Source organism: Parasteatoda tepidariorum, chromosome 9 (genome assembly GCF_043381705.1).
Source record: "Parasteatoda tepidariorum isolate YZ-2023 chromosome 9, CAS_Ptep_4.0, whole genome shotgun sequence".
Taxonomy (NCBI): Eukaryota; Metazoa; Arthropoda; class Arachnida; order Araneae; family Theridiidae; genus Parasteatoda; species Parasteatoda tepidariorum.
Window position 1 is genome coordinate 8,674,962 of NC_092212.1, and position 19,311 is coordinate 8,694,272.

The 19,311-nt window shown below is 31.0% G+C and overlaps 1 protein-coding gene across 1 annotated transcript in view; it reads right to left on the bottom strand.

The window, feature by feature from the left end:
• Window positions 1–1,887: 1,887 nt before the first annotated feature.
• Window positions 1,888–19,311, bottom strand: part of LOC107438760 (uncharacterized) — a gene marked incomplete at its 5' end in the record, with an annotated part of 32,974 nt that continues 15,550 nt past the window's right edge. The window contains 9 exon segments of the mRNA XM_071185696.1: window positions 1,888–2,043; window positions 5,039–5,154; window positions 7,739–7,775; window positions 7,857–7,901; window positions 8,027–8,069; window positions 11,258–11,282; window positions 12,419–12,480; window positions 15,481–15,601; window positions 19,033–19,079. Coding sequence (XP_071041797.1) covers window positions 1,954–2,043; window positions 5,039–5,154; window positions 7,739–7,775; window positions 7,857–7,901; window positions 8,027–8,069; window positions 11,258–11,282; window positions 12,419–12,480; window positions 15,481–15,601; window positions 19,033–19,079 — 586 coding nt within the window.

Sequence of the window (19,311 nt, forward strand, 5' to 3'; positions counted from 1 at the left end):
ATGACCATAACTTGCAAAACTAAAAATAATTAAATAAATAACAACAATTTTGCAAAAACATTAAAGAACATAAGAATATTTTTCAATAAAATTGTAGGTTACTTTGAATTTTCGATTTCCTAGAAATGTACTTTTAAATCGTTACTTTTTTTTGTTTAGTAGTACTTGTACTTTTACTTGTACTTTTTACTCGTTACTTTTTAAAATAAGAACTTTTTACTAGTTACTTTTTTTAAAAATACTTGTACTTTGACTCGTTACATTTTAAAAGTAACGTTGCAATATATGGTCAATAGTTTTGCTAACAAATTGACGTTTAATTTCAGTGGAGTTAGTATATAAAACATTAAATTAAATGAAGAGAAAAAAAAGTTAATTTGGCAAAAGTTAATTTTTTACTTTATCTCTACATGAGTGAAAAGAAATATTCATTTACAATTTTCAATTAAATTCTTCTTCTTGCTATATAGTTTTTTTGTTTTTTTAATTTTTCTTTTCTTTTGGAAAACACTTGCTATTTTCCATAAGCTCTGAAATATCTCGTATTAATTATAACTTTTGCAGAGAGCGAAGCAGTTGGCATTCCTAGATAGTCACGTGATTATATTTTGATAAAAGTTTTGTGCGAGTTCTATTTGTTTTAAAGTATTCTGTTTTATTTCCCTATCATTCACAAAAACACTTCGCATTAATGTTGGGTGTATCTGCAACAAATGCAAGTTTGCCAAGAGCGACTAAAAATGCAAAAAGTGGTAACCCAAAAAATCTCAAAATTTTATTAAAAGAAATTAAAATTATCAAATTTTATAGCATATCTTTTTTTCTCCAAATTAGTATTGAATGGGCTAGTTCTTTTTTCTTCAGATTACTATTGAATGGATTTGTTCTTTTTTTTTAGATTATTATTGAATGAGTTTGTTCTTTTTTTTCCAGATTACTATTGAATGAGTTTGTTCTTTTTTTTTCAGATTACTATTGAATGGGTTTGCTCTTTTTTTCAGATTACTATGTAATGGGTTTGTCCTTTTTTTCAGATTACTATTGAATAGATTTGTTCTTTTTTTTTTTTAGATTATTATTGAATGAGTTTGATCTTTTTTTCTTCAGATTACTATTGAATGAGTTTGTTCTTTTTTTCAGATTACTATTGAATGAGTTTGTCCTTTTTTTCTTCCAGATTACTATTGAATGGGTTTGTTCTTTTTTACAGACTACTATTGAATGAGTTTGTTCTTTTTTTTTCTTCAGTTTACTATTGAATGGATTTGTTCTTTTTTTTTCAGATTACTATTGAATGAGTTTGTTCTTTTTTTTTTCAGATTGCTATTGAATGAGTATGTAAAAGAAGTTCTTGCTGTAAATAGGAATAATTTGAAATATTTGCCATGATGGTAGTTACCATTGAATAATTAAAGAGATAAATAAGCAACAATGAATTAAGTGTTTCTTCCACTTTCATATTTTTAGTCACCTGCGGCATCTCTGCATCTAATCAGAAACGTCTCTCGAAAAATGTATAATGGGAAATAGCATAGTGTAACGTAACAGAGTGACAACTGAGCTAAAAGCATCAATTCCTCGAGAGGTAATGCTAAAATAATGTTGCTTGAGAGACACACACGAGAAGTGATGTTCTTTTTTTTTGTCGTTGAAAAAGAGAGTTTTTTTCTGAGAAGAGATATTTCGTTTGGGTAATATTTTGTGATTTTTCGTGTGAAGGTTTAAATAAATTGTTTGGTACAACTCACGTCTTATTTCTGGTTGTTGTGACACAACAATAGTAAGTTGTGATTATATATATCCTGGAAATTTTACTTCTTTAGAAAACAAGGTAGAAATTATTGGGTTTACAATCAGTTTTTCTCTAACTTATATAGTAACTCTGAATTTTTCAGACATTGCTATTTTTATTAGCTTGCGAAATATCACATCATGAACAATAGATTAAAATGATTAAAAAATGTGATGATTCAATATAAATGTATTCAAAGGAAAATCTTTTATGAAGTCCACTCTTCTTCTACAGCAAGGGCAAGTTTTTTCCTAAAATAAATAAAAATAAATCAATAAAACTACAAAAAAATTTAGTCATTTATGAATCAGGTGCTAATTAAAATAACCCCGCTCTTCCATCAGAAAGTCGGGTATCATAAGTAGTCTGCGCAGACTATTTAAAAAGTAAACTAGTGGTGCGCATGAAACCAGATACTATTTTAAAAGTAATTGAGAGAAAGTTATCATACATGTATGTATATGAGAATTGAATCTTTGGTGGTTGATAAGTAAATAAGATTTAAAAGAAATTAGATTAAAATAAATATTAAAAAAATATATATATAAAAAATATTAAAAAATATATATAAAAGAAAATAACGTTAAAAAAAAATTTGACGTATATTTGCTATCACTTTCTTATTTATACTAGATATTCTATTAAATGGCTCTTTCGTAAACTAGTTTACGCTCCTAGTAGTCTGATCGGACTACCTAAAAGAAACTGTGTGGAGGCGTTGGCAATTAGTCAGGCTAAGTTTTAAGTATTTTCAAATCTGCCCGACGTCTTTAAGTCTACTCAATTCAGCCTTCAGGCAATTTAAGAAATGCTCGAAGAATTTATCAGGCTTAATTTCTCTAAGCTTACGGCAACTATCATGGAAAAAATCTGAATTTGTTCCATAAATAGTGATTTCATTAATAGAATAAATGCATAAAAATGTTATTTAAAATAAACCTTTTCTACTGGGCTTATTGCAAACTCAAAGTATGCAATGAGGTATGCAATAAACGTAAAAAATTTTAGACAGAATTTTCCAATTACCTGGCACATAATAAAATGATGGCAACTGTTCTCAAAGAGCGATATTATTTAATTATCTAACTACATACATCAAAATTAATATAAATAATATTATTACAGCAAGCTTAAAGAGATGTTAATTTTTATCAAGATAATGTAATATTAAATATCATAAGCTCTAATTAAAATTATTGTATTCTAATTTTATAATTTTAGTTCAAAATAAATTGTTAATGCGATACATATTTTTTTTTATTTGAACTCTTAAAGCCAAGATTTATATAAGTGATACCACCACTAAGTAAATTATATTTAAAAGACTGTACCAGTTTGAAGCTAAGTAATAGGAATGTCACAAGCAGACCATTAAACCTACGAAGAGTGTAAAATATCTAGGAGTCACTATCACCTCTAATTTAAGTTGGAAACAACACATAAATAACATTATTAAAAAAGCGAATGGCGCCTATTGGGCCCTCAACTCCATATTAAACTCGAAGTTATCTTTAGACTTAAAATGCAAGCGCACTGTGTATCTAATGGCAACTAGGCCAATCCTAACTTATGCCTGCCTCGCCATTAACACTCTAAGAGATCATTTAAAAAATAAACTCTCTATGGCAGAAGGGATGATTATTAGAATACTCGTCGGCGCACCTAAATGCATTAGCAATAATNAAATAATATTATTACAGCAAGCTTAAAGAGATGTTAATTTTTATCAAGATAATGTAATATTAAATATCATAAGCTCTAATTAAAATTATTGTATTCTAATTTTATAATTTTAGTTCAAAATAAATTTTTAATACGATACATATTTTTTTTTTCATTTGAACTTTTAAAACCAAGATTTATATAAGTGATACCACCACTAAATAAATTATATTTAAAAGACTGCACCAATTTGAAGCTAAGTAATAGGAAAGTCTGTAAAGTAAAGCCTTCCCATAACAGCCAGTTGTGGGCCAGGGGGTCATACAAATTAAGTGTCCAAAATTTTGTGCACAATTACATGATGTAAGTAATGCTTTCAGCATCGCATCCTGATCGCTTTTACTTCCCAGGTAAGCTGATATTCATCGATCTGAAGCTGGATGGACTCAAGACGCCGGAGGGAGTTGAGCCTCAGTGACCAATGTTATACACTGACAGCAGAGTGTCTTAACCACAGAGCCATCACGACTCAATTATCAAATCACTTCAATCAAATCAAGCCAGAATATTCTATTCTGACATCTCAATAAACTAATACAAGCTTCCGAAGCAGCACAAAATATAGAGTTGTAATTTTAAAAATTTGTACAGACATTCTTGGGAATAAATTGGTTTAAGTGCAGCCGTTATGATTCTTTTTATTTTCAAATACAAAATTTTCAGTCACATTTTCACAGGTTTACGTTCGTTGAGGTGTAATACAAATTTATACAAATTTATATAACAATAAAAATACAAATTTATATCTACAAGTAATTTAATACCTCTTAATGATAACAGTTGGCAGCTCTTTTTTGTACCATCACATAACATATGACACTTCGACATTTGTCGGCCCAGCCTACTGTACACATCGAACAAAAATATGGAAACACTTCTACACTAACTCTAGGTAAACTGTAAATTATCTTTCCTATAGTAGCAAATATTTTGGGAGATTTTACATCACAAAACTGTTGGCAAAATTTGAAAGACCATATTTGATGCTTTTAAAAATGGTGTTCCTTTTCTGCTGGTATTTAAAGCTAGAGTTATTTACTTTCTTTCCTAATTTTGATCCATCTGGATTTGTCATGTATTATGACACTATTTCTAGAACCTTCAATCATGATCTTTAATATAGAGTCAACAGTTTTACCATGTAAAATATTCTAAAACATTTGCTGCTAAAATTATTAGCTTTGCTAATTACTATTAGATTTAGTATACACAGTTACTTTAGAGTTAGATTGACTTTTACTTTAAAGTTTGACTTTAGAGATCGAGTTCGATTCCCATCGATTTAGAATAAAAATATTTCTCTAATTTCGTCAAACCCTGTATGTAATGTGAGTATTTTTGAAAACCCACAGAAATTATCTAAAAGCAGTAACAGCAAAAAATCAAAAATTTTATTAATACCAAATAAAATAACCATCAAAAAATTGAAAATCAGTAAGAAAATTTAAAAATTAAAAATTGATAAGGGTTCTTTATGAAATTGAATTAAAATGTACAGCCAAATGGGAAAAGTATAATACTTACTATTGGTAACCACAATTTAATGCAATCCGTGTGATATAAATGAGAACACGAAAGGGATGTAACCAATTCACCTACTCTGTATTCTTCAAAGCAAAAGTAACACTGCAACTTTTCCTCTGAAATAGGAATAAAAAGTCACGAATTTATTTATTCGTTATTACCAATGCATTATTTGAATACCAGCAACCCTGCCTGAAATCAAGCGAAGTTTAAAGACAGAAGGTGCGTTTCTTGTTTTTTCAGTGGCGNATAAAAAAAAAATTCAGGAAAAAGATTGAGCTTATTTTTAGTTACAAAAAGCAATGTCATTAAAATAAACTATTTCAGTAATTCATGCGAGTATCTGAACGAGTAGTTTTATCAAATAATGTACATAGGTAAACAAGTCTAGCTTTCAATGACATAATGTAAACTAGTTCCCCGATGTTAGGCATGGTCCCTGTGTGTAAGGAGAAAACAACGTTTAGGGGCACAGTAACAGAGGTTCTTGTTGTTGTTGCTAATGCTACTTGCCACACGTGCAAGCCTGCTTGGTGAAACCGAGCAAATTTAAGGCAGAGTGTGCGTTTCTTGCTTTTTCAGTGGCGCCATCTATGATCGACTTCATATACGACTTCAGCTACACGCACACACGTAACAGCCGGTTTTACAATCATACTCCATTTATTCATTCATCCACAGATCGTAATTTTGACCTGGACCAGAGAACGATCAATCTCCAATTCAGTACCCCCAGAGGTTGTGATTTGTTATGAGAATTTGGAGGACTTTGTGATCCCACTAGATTTAACGTGCAACATTCACCAATTAATAAGTATTTATTCATTATAGATTATTAAAACCATTCTTGAATTCCTTAATTAGAAGGAAATAGAATTATCATAACTTTTAAATATTCCTTCGCGTACTTTTCTGGAGTCATTTCTACCTGATGCAATCTCTAAAGAACAAAAATTGTTTCAATGTAACTGATGCGCAGAACATGGGAGCTACATTTACATACAAAGTTGTGAAACGGCATAGAGATGTTTAAGTGAGATGCTGAACTACCTTTATTGACTAGTAAGGTGCGAAACAAATTTTTGTCGTATTTTTGCAAATATTTGATCTTACTTAATTCAGATGTGGGGATTTCAAATCTGAAATTAGCTCTATTCCGAAAACTACAGATTTTAATCAAATTGACATTTAGTTTATTTTTTGTCTGAATGAACAAGTTAATGAAGAACATATAATTTTACATACATACATATACACTTCTCTGTTCCTTTGAAAATAACACTTAAAACTAAAACAATAAGACCTTCACGAATCGCATTTTAAACTGACATGTATGATCGCCATTTTCCCACTACTTCCTACATAGCAAAGAAATGGGGCACCTATAATTCACTCGAGTGAATTAGAAGAAACAAAATCTGTTCAGGAATATGTAAATAAATCAGGTTTCTTCAAAACCTTTAGTGTTAAAGAAGTAAAACAAAGTTCGATAATTTAAAACGGTATTATGTGTTATACTGTAAAGAACATATATCTGTATGAAAACTAAGCCCTACCAAACTTCTTAACGTTGAAGAGGTATTTTAAAAGAGAAAATTGATGCCAGCAATAACAGAAATTTACTATCATTAAAAGATTGTTTTTTTTTAATGGCGGGCACTTGGAACTATTGTCTATTTGGCCTCAGAAAGTATCAGAGCTGCTACCCTCTTCTCATTACCCGGTGGGCCCCTGTGGCGACGCCCACGTCACACAACCCCAAACCCGTTTATAGGGCGGGTCACACTCACACAATCACACACAAAGGAGAAAGAAAGAAACATCCATGCCCAGAGCGGTATTCGAACCCGCAGTCACTGGCTCCGCAGTCAGGCACGCTAACCACTCGGCCACCTGGCCGGCCCATTAAAAGATTGTTAATCTTGATATTGCCACTATAGTCCCACTTAACTCTCATCTGCAAACAAAAAACTAAAGTATCGATCAAGTCACTTCTTTACTTTTACTTATTTTCTCCAGAAAGTGCAGGAACCTTATCCCCATCTACAGCCAGCAAACTTAAGTTTTTGATCAAGCTGCTCCTAATTATTTCCAAGTATTTTAATTTCCTCTAGCAAAGTGCTCGAACTACTTATCCAGCTACAACACGGACAGCTGACATCCCAATGTTAAAACGAACTTTGAAACAAATTCATGACGGATGAGATAGGGGCCGCTTTGCTGCCCAGTTCCAGAGCACTACTATGACAATGAGGTGCCCACACTAGTCCCGTGGAGTTCGTTTATTAAACTCTTTACCGGTGAATTTAAAAAGACAAACCAAAAGTATTGCCTTTATGATCTCTTATTGTTAGAAACAATATATAAAAATTATCTAAAAGTTGCAATTAAAGCAACAAAAAAAATAATAATAAATAACTTTTATACCCTATAAACCTTGATTTGCTACTAAGCAATCTAATGTTTCGTCGTCTAACTATGTACGAAAGCGGGGTACAGTTTCTCTGCTCTGCCAAAATTGGCGAAGAATTTTTGAGTGATAAATAACAGAATTATTCCATTTGTTTACTTTAGCCCCACGTCCACGCTAGCCTCCCTCTTCTTTATCTAAAACTGAATCTAATGTCTAAGAAAATTAAATTGCTTCTGAAACCGAAATATTTCAATTATACAAATTACAAAATGCTTTTAAAAACTTACCAAATTGTTCTTGTGTAATTGCAACTCTGGACAATTGCTGCAATAAATGAAAAAAAAATTTACAAAATGTTCATTTTTTTAATAATAAAAAAAGGGTAAATTTAAAGAATGAAAATACCTTTCTCAAAACAACAGTACTTGCACCCTTTTTCAGTAACTGAAACTAAAATATTTAAAAAGGAAATTATAATTTCAGTTGCAAATAACTTTTATTTACACACAACAATTTTGTTTGAATTTTACCACTGTTATCACTATTTTATTCAAATATCAATAAAAACTTATTACCTCATCTATCAGAGCCAAGTCAGCCCGAGGCAGAGATAAAACCCTATAAAATAATAGCAAACTTTATTTTACCAATTTCAGGCTACAGTTGCAAAAACATATCATGTTATAGTGGCGTTAAAAGTAAAGGGATGCATGCAAACTGCTTCGCTTTATGCAACTTTATTTAACCGATTTCGGACAACAGTTGCGAAAACGCAACGTGTTATAGTGGCTTAAAAAGTACAAGAAGGACTTGCAGTTTTCAGAAATGTGGTCTTTCTAACCCATTCAAAATTTGAATCGACCGCAATGAGCGTAGGATGTTAAAAACTTCTTTCCGGTTTTAATACTACTATTCTAAAAGCATTCTTATATGCAGGGCCCACGCTGATCAATCGCCACCTCGCCAAATGCGATAAAATCGTAAATTTGGCGAATAAAATTGTGTTTTCGCGAAAGTATTGGGAAATGATTTTTTTCACTGGCGTAAAAATGAATTTTTCTAAACAAATAAGTATTTTTATCCGATTACAGTAATTTTCGGTAGATGCGTCGCATAACTAATTAGAAGCATGAAACTAACTACCGTAAAATTGTTTTCAATAGGAAAATAATTATTCATACAAAATTCTTAAGATTTGCCTTTGGTGAAGACTTCAGAAAATTGACCAATAATTTCAATATTTGGCTAATTTACCGACTAATAATTTGAAATCCTTAGCTCGGGCCCTGATTAGAATACCACAATCCAACAAAATATCAAAATTGCTGGTATTTAAAATTAGAAATTAAGTTATTGATTTTCTTTTCCAAATTTCGCCTATCTAAACTTTCGCATTGGTATTTATGACTCAATTTCTAAAAACTTCGAGCACGACCTTCATATTGTGCCAAAAATGTTGTAAAGTAAAATCTTCCAAAAGCATTTTCTAAAAGAAAGATTATTTTCGTACAGTTAGTATAGATGCGTTTCCATATTTTTGTGCAATTCCTTTGGATGTTTATATTATTTAGATGTTATATCTACCCTTACATACTATTTTGTCAGTTTTAATATTTACATTTTTTTCTCTCATCTAAATATTTTGACTAAAGGTGTAGAAAACGGAGTAGTGCGCAAATTCCATACTGCAATTACATGAGGTAAAATTTTCATGTTGTAACTAACGCAAAAAGTTAGAGTCCACTTTAATAAAACATTTACAATCGCTTCGCAGTTTCATTATTATTACAGGATTAAATATTTTAAAAGACCATTGTAAGGGTTTCTATACTAGAATAAGGGAATTTTATTTATTTGTTTATTTATCTTTTTAGAAACATTAGCTACAACCTATTGATTTTTTCAGGTCATTGCAACTCTGCAAAAACTATCAAAACTTTCTTACTTACTCGTGTAATTTTCTTTACTAAAAAATATAAATTAGTGACGCAATTATTTCTCTTTTGAAATTTATTTTTGTTAAATGAAGACATTATCGTGTCGTGTTTATTAAAATATGTTTATAATGTAAGTAGTGATATTTTATTCCAAAAATTATACATTTATTCTATTCTCTTCAAACGAAAGAGGTAGTCATTAAAAATTATCAATTTAGCAAAATCGCATACGCTTTACCAGTTCTCAAAAAGATACATCACACCTAAAGTACAACTGCAAACAAAACAAAACAGTTTTTTTATAACATAAAAATGACTTACCTAATTAATCTTNATAATGTTGTAATGTAAAATCTTCCAAAAGCATTTTCTAAAAGAAAGATTATTTACGTACAGTAAGTATAGATGCGTTTCCATATTTTTGTGCAATTCCTTTGGATGTTTACATTATTTAGATGTTATATCTACCCTTACATACTATTTTGTCAGTTTTAATATTTACATTTTTTTCTCTCATCTAAATATTTTGACTAAAGGTGTAGAAAACGGAGCAGTGCGCTAATTCCATACTGCAATTACATGAGGTAAAATTTTCAAAATAATGTTGTAACTAACGCAAAAAGTTAGAGTCTACTTTAATAAAACATTGACAATCGCTTCGCAGTTTTATTATTATTACAGGATTAAATATTTTAAAAGACCATTGTAAGGGTTTCTATACGAAAATAAGTTAATTTTATTTATTTGTTTATTTATCTTTTTAGAAACATTAGTTACAACCTATTGATTTTTTCAGGTCATTGCAACTCGGCAAAAACTATCAAAATTTTCTTACTAACTCGTGTAATTTTCTTTACTAAAAAATATAAATTAGTGACGAAATTATTTCTCTTTTGAAATTTATTTTTGTTACATGAACACATTATCGTATCGTGTTTATTAAGGGGTCACAGTACCCAAAAAATGACAAAAATACCAAAATTTTTTTTATTGCTAATAATAAAACTTCAAACTATTTCAAATGTACAGAAAAAAATTCATCTCTCTCTCTCTCTACATTTTTAAAAAAGTTATGAATGATTTTAAATTGTTCTAATACAGAAACTTGCTCAGCAGTCTGACTTCAAAGTGCTTTTTCGCATAGATGATAATTTTGTGTCTTAATCTTATTAAATCCCTAAGGAATTTTTTCTATTTAAGATAAAGCTTTGAAGTAAACTTTTTTATCTTGAGTATAATACTCTTATTTAAACTGTGCATGGAATAAGCATTTTATGAGGTATTACAACTTTTACGGCATGTTATATATACCTAACAGGAGTTTTTACCCTTTTTTTTCTACTTTTTTACAAAATAATCTATAAAAAATATTCTAATTGATATATCAACAAATGAATGCACAAAATTGTTAAGATAAATATTGCAAGCACTATGAAAAAAACTTTTTTTGAAAATATGTTCAAATAAAAAAGCCTTAGGGATTTAAAAATTTAGAATTTTTTCTACTTTTTTTAAATTTTAAAAAAAATTAAGCAGTTTAATCATTTTTTGAAGATAAATTATTGATTATAACTTAAATAAGCATGTAAAGCATCCTCAAAATGAATGATTATAGTACCTTTATTTTAAAAAATTGTTGCAAAGGTACTGTGACCCCTTTGTTTATAGTGTAAATAGTGATATTTTATTCCAAAAATTATACATTTGTTCTATTTTCTTCAAACGAAAGAGGTAGTCATTAAAAATTATCAATTTAGCAAAATCGCATACGCCTAACCAGTTCTCAAAAAGATACATCACACCTAAGTACAAACTGCAATGAGTGCAAACAAAATAAAACAGTTTTTTTATAACATAAAAATGACTTACCTAATTAATCTTTCCACATTTTTTTCTGAAACAAAAAGGATATACTATATTTGAAATAAAAATATTTTAAAAAATACACTGACATAGAAGGGGAAAAAATTCCAAAAATATATTGGGAGTACAAATTAGTTCGATCCGTTTTTAAGAGATGGCTCTGCTGTTATGAATGTTTCATAGTGACAGCTGGTTTCGATGGTTTCAGAGTGGTTAAATATCTGTCAATAATATTCAGTTTATATCTCTTTGAGTCTCATACAAAAACCCTGTTTTTTACTTTGTTGAGTATGCCAAGTTTTGTGGTAACGAAGCACCATGTGAGGGAGGTTTTATGTTTCTGTTTTAATTGGAAGAAAAGAGCAGCTGAAGTGCGTTGAATTCTTGTAGAAGTTTATGGTGACAATGCCCCAACTGATAAATCATGTAGGGAATGGTTTCGACATTTCAAGAATGGTGAATAGTTTTGTATACCACGAGCTGCTACAACTTGGTGATTCCATTACGTGCGATCGGTATAGGCTACAATTGATTCGTTACGAGAAAAACGGCCGGAATACGAGGAAAGACATGACAAAGTTTTTCTTCACCATAATAACGGTCAGCCTAATGTCGCAAAAGAATATGAATTTTGGAAAAAAAATTTGGAAACACTTGAGTGGGATATTTTACCGCATCCACTGTATTCGCTGGACATTGCTCCTTCTGATTACTGGTTGTTCCGACTGATGCAGCACGATTTGACAGGACACCAGTTCACTTCTTTCGCAGAAATCGAAAATTAACCCCTAACTTGGATCGCCTCAAAAGACGGGACATTTTTTCGAGATGGAATTCGAAAATTGCCTGAGATTTAAGAAAAAGTAGTAGCCATCGATGGACAATACTTTGATTAATCTGTTCATTCATTTTGTTCTGAAATAAATGCGATTTTGATCACAACAAAAACGGACCGAACTAATTCTTGCCCCCAAAAGAATATGAAAATTAAAACTAAAATTCATATTTTAGATACCAATTCAAAAATGTCAACAACTCCATTTTAGTTTATATATATATATATATATATTACAACCAAAGTTAAGAACTCAAGCTTTTATTTCTACGATAATTTCTGTTTTTGCTAACAAACANATATATATATATATATATAAATGTAAAGTTTACCTCTTTTAATTTTTCTCAGTCCGTAGAAAACATCATTAACAAGAGAGAAATAGCGGATGAACCTGAAAATGAATGGAGAAGGAAAGAATTAAAACTAGGCAAATTGCAAAACACAAAATTTTTGACTTGACAAACTGTCAAGGCAAATAATTGGTTTCTAAAAGAAAAATTTACAGAAATTTTCATTATTATTTATACATTTTGGGATATTCAATGAGAATCCACATTTTACGACCAAAAAGGGGAGAAAAAAAAACCTTAAAAATCTAGTATTTTGCATATTATTTTCCTTTTCAAGATAAAAGTTTTCTGATGGCATCATATTCGAAAACTAGAAAAGGTCTATAACAGAATATGCATGAACGTGTCTATACGAGTAAATTAAATGTACGTGTATATCAAATATACGTGTATATCAAATATACGTATCCAACAATTATGTAGTGCGGATCAGATATCAAATTTTACAGAATATACGACTTTTTAAAAATTGCATAACTTGGAAGCTATTCCATCATTTTCGTTCAAACTTTATATTTTGCCTTATAAAAGAACATTCTTTAAAATTATGTAAAAAGAATATGTATATTAGAAATTAAACGCTTTCACCCTTATTAATTAAAATAAATACTTAGAATTATAAATACTTATCTTCGAACAATTGAATCTTTTAATTGTGTACTAAAATTTTTTCAATTCGTTCCGGGGATACGGTGAAATATGCCATGCAATATTAACATTAAGGGATGTAAACTTTCAATCGCTCATCAGACAAAACTATATTCCTCGAAAATGCGGCTATCCCAACTTTACATCCCACCTTTCACTCCTTTTTTCTATTTACCCCTGATCAGTTGTTTTCAACGTCGCGTGGAACTCCCCCCACGTGACTATCGCAAGCCATCTAATTGATGCTGGGTTGTTGGTGGTAGTTCGCAAATCCTTTTTTCCAACTTTTCACCAAAAAAATTATTAATCATGTGCACCTTTGAGCTCAGGGTCAGTGTGTAAGAAAAGGGTATAGAGGGATTTTATATATGGGACGGAATCCTTTTCTGAGGTAAAATAACTTGAAAGGGAAAAAAGACTTTCCCCTCACTATCGTTTGACAATATATTAGAATTTCTATCTACATCATAATGCACCATTTTCAAAAATGTCGAAAATAGCGGACGTAGAATATTCGCGAGGTGCTTATTTGTTGTTGTATAAAAACTATTAGTCTGAAATACGCAACAAATATAAAGATGAAACGGTGCATTGGAAATGTGGGAATAGGGTCTGCACTGAAATAATTTCAAAAGATGTAAATAGCAAAAATTTAACTAAAATTGTTGTAACTCATCAGCAGCCACCAACAAAAATGCATACCTCTGAATGAAACATACCTATTTTCTCATGGGTAGGCTCCAGCCACTGGCAACACGGCTTACAGCTTTTGCTGTTTGCCACTTTGCCATAAAGAAAACCCTATACTTGTTTCGTTCAGAGGTTGCATATTACATATCTTAATTTTATACTGATATGTTTAACTATTTTGATTTTTAAGTGTCAACGCACCGAGGTCCTGCGATGAGCTCAGCAACAACAATCGTTGCAATTGAGCCTACATATTAGATACTCCAAATCCGTTTAAAAAAAATGAAAGGAATGTTCATTCGGTGAATTTTATAACTCAAAATACTGTCTGCTCTAATTAATGAGCAATTTTTTTTCTTTCTTTTTTTTAATAACAGCAGCCACTGAACTTTCGTTCCTCGCCTTAGAAGATGCCGGAAGTGTTGCTCATTTATCGTTACCCAGTGGGCACCTGTGAACCAAAGTCACGGAGGCGAGCAACATTACCCACGCCACGCTGCCACAAATACCCGTTCATAGGGTGGGCCACATTCATACATTCACTCATCAGAAGACAACAGAGAGAGAGAGAGAGAAATGTCCATGCCCAGAGCGGGATTCGAACCCGCAGTCATTGGCTTCGCAGTCAGGCACGCTAACCACTCAGTCACCCGGCTGGCGATGAGCAATAATTAAGTTGAGATCTTTTCAATATTAAGATTGCTTCTCTTTGTATGTGAAAATACGATAATTAAATTATACGTTAGTCAAATTGTTCCGAATACTATTATTATTATTTTACGCATTGTATCTCAATATTGATAATAAAATAATGAATCAAATAATTACAATTTCTTTTTTTGTTCTTTCTAATAATGTATGAATTAAATTCTTATCACTAAAGAAATTTCCCCATTTGCAAAATCATAATTTAAGCCTTTTCTAAATCATAGTTTTATATATATTCCAATTAAATTTTTTGACCTCGTTCCCCCATTTTTCACTCAATTTAATTTTGGAATAACAATCATGCCAGCTTTCATCCCCCTTAAGTAAACTTTAACCTTCTTCTGATTATCAAACTTTTCCGTAGAAAACCTTCCTTAAGACACTAATTCTCTTTTTTTTTCCCTTCTTTTTTTTTTTGCAAATTAAGTTTGGAATGAGAGTCTTTTTTTTCCCTCCATAATTTCATCCTTTTACAAAAGAACAAAAATTTGCGACAATCCTCTTAAAAATATGATATTTCGATACCCTTCCAGTTTTTATTTTTAACCTTGTCTTTTCTCTTTTTTTTTTAATTCTCAGGCTTAGAAATGTGACTCTTAACATTTTGATATTATTAAGAATTCGCACAAGACAAAGATAATAAACTAAAATAATTGGCAGCAAAAACAAAATTAATTCAGCAAGTTAAGTGTAAAGAGTGTCCTTTTCTGACAATAATAATATCCAAGGTATCTTCGGTTGGTTACAATAAATGTCAAAACGCTGTTATCAAATTTTTCAAACTCAATCAAGGTGATGGACATATTTTTCTACTGATGTTATTTAAAAATACTCTTGGTACTCATTTAAAATATACTTTTCAAAAAAAAAAAATTTTTTTTTTTTTTTTTTTTTTGGGTCTCTAAATGTAGATTACTATTCCCAATGGTGAAAAACCTAAGAGAACGCTTCTGATTCAAAGGCATAAAATAAAAATAAATAAATATAATGCTTACCAAAACTGACTCGTTATGTTGCCATTTGAAAGTAGCGTCTTTGTCCTTCTGTCCATTTCTGCTTGATACATTTCAGTAGTCATAAAGTCTTGGAGGGTACTATCGTCTACAGGTAAAAAAGCTGCAAATATAATTCATTAAAACCATGAAAATTAAAGGTTTTATTACTTTGTATAATACGGTGATAGTGGATTCAGCTAATGGTTTTCTAAAGCTTAGAGGACAGCGTTTCCTACATCTTAAGAGGACGCCATGCCCGGAAGAAAATTTTTTTTTATAAATTTTTCTTCTCCTTCATAACTAATTTAAAATTTAAAGTTTAGTTAGTAAGTAAAGTGAGTTCAGACAAACCTAGCCATGAAGTTTCCGATTCTGAAAGGAAAATTTTAAAACATACAAATGAAAATAAATTAGGAGATGATAACTGCGACGAATATAACTCAGGATTACACAAGTTCTTTTCTAATAATTTGTTTGCATTTTAATATTTCGTAGTATTTTTTTTCAGCAATTAAAACTTCACGACAAATTCTAGGTTTGCCAGAACTTACTTTTTCTTCGTTTTAAATTTTAAATTAGTAATGGAGGAAAGGGAGAACTTGTGACGAAAATTTTCTTCCCCTGTATAGTGTCCTCTTAACGTTGTTTTTCTAAACTCCTTCGCCAAGGGAAAAAAAAACAACACACACACAATTTAAGTGCCTTACACTTGCAGCAATGCGAAGATTTTAAGCTGTATATATAATCCTGCCTTGAAGAATTATCTGGGCCTTAAAACACACAAATAATTAAAATATTTAACAAGTTATTAAAGTTTATTAAAAATCGCCAATTTGGCGATATTTTTACGCCTGGAGGAAAATGATCAATATCACTGCGCCATTCTCTTCTCTTGCAAATTTTTATGAGCCCAGGTAATGCACCATTGGAGTAAGTCTTTAAATATAAACAATTGGGTATAATATAGCCTACGTCACAGGTTGTGTTGTTCCTACTAAATTTAACCCATGAACGGCATTTTCTGCGAGCCTAACTTCAAGCCACAAATAAACAAACAAAGTGTTCGATCGTTTAAATAGCTGCTCGCCAGATTTTATTGCATTATAAAGAAAAGTCATTGAAACTAAATACAACTAAATAAACAACAACAACTAAAACAAATAACAACAACTACTAATAACAATAACTAAATAAACAACAACTAAATTCCATTCGTTTAGCATTGCGTCATATGTTGTTCCTACTAAATCGAAGTAGTTGTGTTTTTTTCATATTATACCCAATTAGACTACAAAGGCTTTTCATTTTTACAAAACTGTGGCTTTGCTTCATACTGAAGTTTTGCGCCATTTTTAAAATTGGCGTAGACGGCGCTGGCTACAGATAGGCAAAACTTGACCTAACAGTTACAAACTCATAGCAGTTATAAAAATACAGAAGGGAACCGATTATCCGGAACGATCGGGACCATCGCTATTCCGGATAACTGATTTTTCCGGTTTTCTGAATCGCTGCAAAAAGCCGTTTTTTTATTGTTAAACCCAACTTAAAAAAATTTTTTCTTTGGACATAATCTTAAAAAGAAGAAAAAACGATGGAGTAATACACTAAAGATTATTTCAAAAATGATGGTAAGGTAAACATCTTTCAAAAAAGAACGAAAAATCCTAAAATCTTATGAGGAAAAAAAAAAATTTTTTTTTTTGTTTAAAAATAACGGGAAAATTTATCGAATTTTGTTCCGGTTTTTTGGTTTTCCGGTTTTCTGATTTCCAGATAACGGGTTCTGTACTATAGCATATTATTCGCAAGAAAGCATTAATATGAAAATATTACGGTGGAGCCTTCGAAAAACATCTTCAATTAAACAGTGAAACATTTTCTGAGAAAATTGTTGTCTTGCAAATAATGTTAAACAAGAGTGCAGGTAAAGCTATACGTCCTTTAATGCCCCCTCCATTTTTTTCGTCACTTGTGCAAATTTCAATTAATAGCAACTTTTTATTTACAATAATTTTTTTCTTCCGCAATTTTAAAATGAAAACTATCTTCAAACTATGCGAAAAAAATTTTTCTTTGTCTTCTTAATGGGAGATTAGGTGTTTAAATTCGTAAAAATTGGCAGTAATTTCGATTTTCCTATTTTAATATTATTATATTTTAACAAAGTTTACGGACATTCGAAAAAATTTTTTTTTTCAAATTGTTCAAAACTTAGCACTAAGATTAGTACTTGATTATTTTATTTTATAACCGTCATTGATCACCCAATTTTAGAGTTTACTACTATTAATGTTTAACTCCGTCACCTTTTAATTTTGATCCCAATCCAGAAGACAAGGGAACTCTTGGATGAAGTATTGAGAGAAATTTGCCTTCGTGGAGAACTTTTTGAGGGAACAAACCAGCATTTGCGTTACACGGAGGAGAAAACCTTCTACGGTTAGCATGACGGCAAGAGGACTCTAACCCATGATCCGTCTACTGCTGAGGATATTTTACGCCAGCACTGTGGACACTGCAAGCCGGATGAGGAATTTGTTTCGATCAGCCATCGTCGCAATTCGAACCCGGTTAACCTCGTGCTTGATTATTATAAAAAAATTGCACTCACGCAAGTCAATGAGAAGACGAATGGTGTTGTTGTTGTTGCACGCCCCCATTGGCCAGCAGGGCTAGACCAGGTCCATGACGTTATACACCCTCAAAAAATACAACACCGTCAATGAATCATGTGCTAAATCCTGTTTGGCGAACCCCAGGCACTCGAGGATGTGGTTGAAAAACAGTTGGTACAAATTTCGAAGTAGACGAAAGGTGCTTCGATCCATTGTATATTGAACCCTTTGCTAAATTTTCGCACAACTACTAAAAGTGCAATTCTCATACTGTTAGGAGTGGAGGCTATAATTGAAGCAATTACTTATTCCTGATTACTGTGCAATTGACATTTGTCCGTACAAAAAGGAAACTTCGAGTTAAATTTAACAAAATAGTTTAATGTAGATTCAGGCCTTTGTTTATAGTCTCTCAAGGAACCAGGAAATATCACCCTAAATTAAAGTGCGTCATTAAGTAGAATTTGTCTTGCAGTGATCATACGATTCTCAAGAAGATTCCAAAACATGATTTCCAAGAAGATCACCAATGTCGAGAATGACTGAGTGTGGTCAGTGTGCGGGTGGGTGATCACTTTGATCTGCCTGCGAAAGGATCGGGGTATATGGTATGACTCGTTGAACTGTTGCAATTTGAGATTTTTACTATGTCCTTAAAAGATCGCCAAAAACAGCTCTCTGAATTAGAGCCACTCACAAATATTTTGAACGCATTTGAATCTACTTTTTTGTTTTGATTGCTTTCGTGTTTCCTTATTTGACCTTTTCTGCAATTGCAACTATAACTGTACTTATTAGTGTAGTTTATGTTGCTTTTTCTAAAAATACAACGAAACGGTAATCTTTCGAAATTATTAAACCCACTAAGAATCATTCAAATTTAAAAGTGATAGCGATACAAATTTAATGATATTCGAAGACAAATACAACTTACTTTCAAGAGGTTCGATATATAAGTAAATGATGTAACGAATTCGTCTCCTGTAAAACATTAAAATCATAATAAAGAGTCATTAATCGTGATACATATATTATATATAAGTAAATACAAGAAAACACGAAGAAAGTTAGGAAAAACAATAAGTTTCATTTATTACGCTTAAGCTGCAAGTAAACAGAACTCATTAGATAAGTTCAAAATGAAGAATAAAACAAAGAAAAATTATAGACATATGAAAAAAAGGGGGTGGGAAATAATAAGTAAAAAAACACA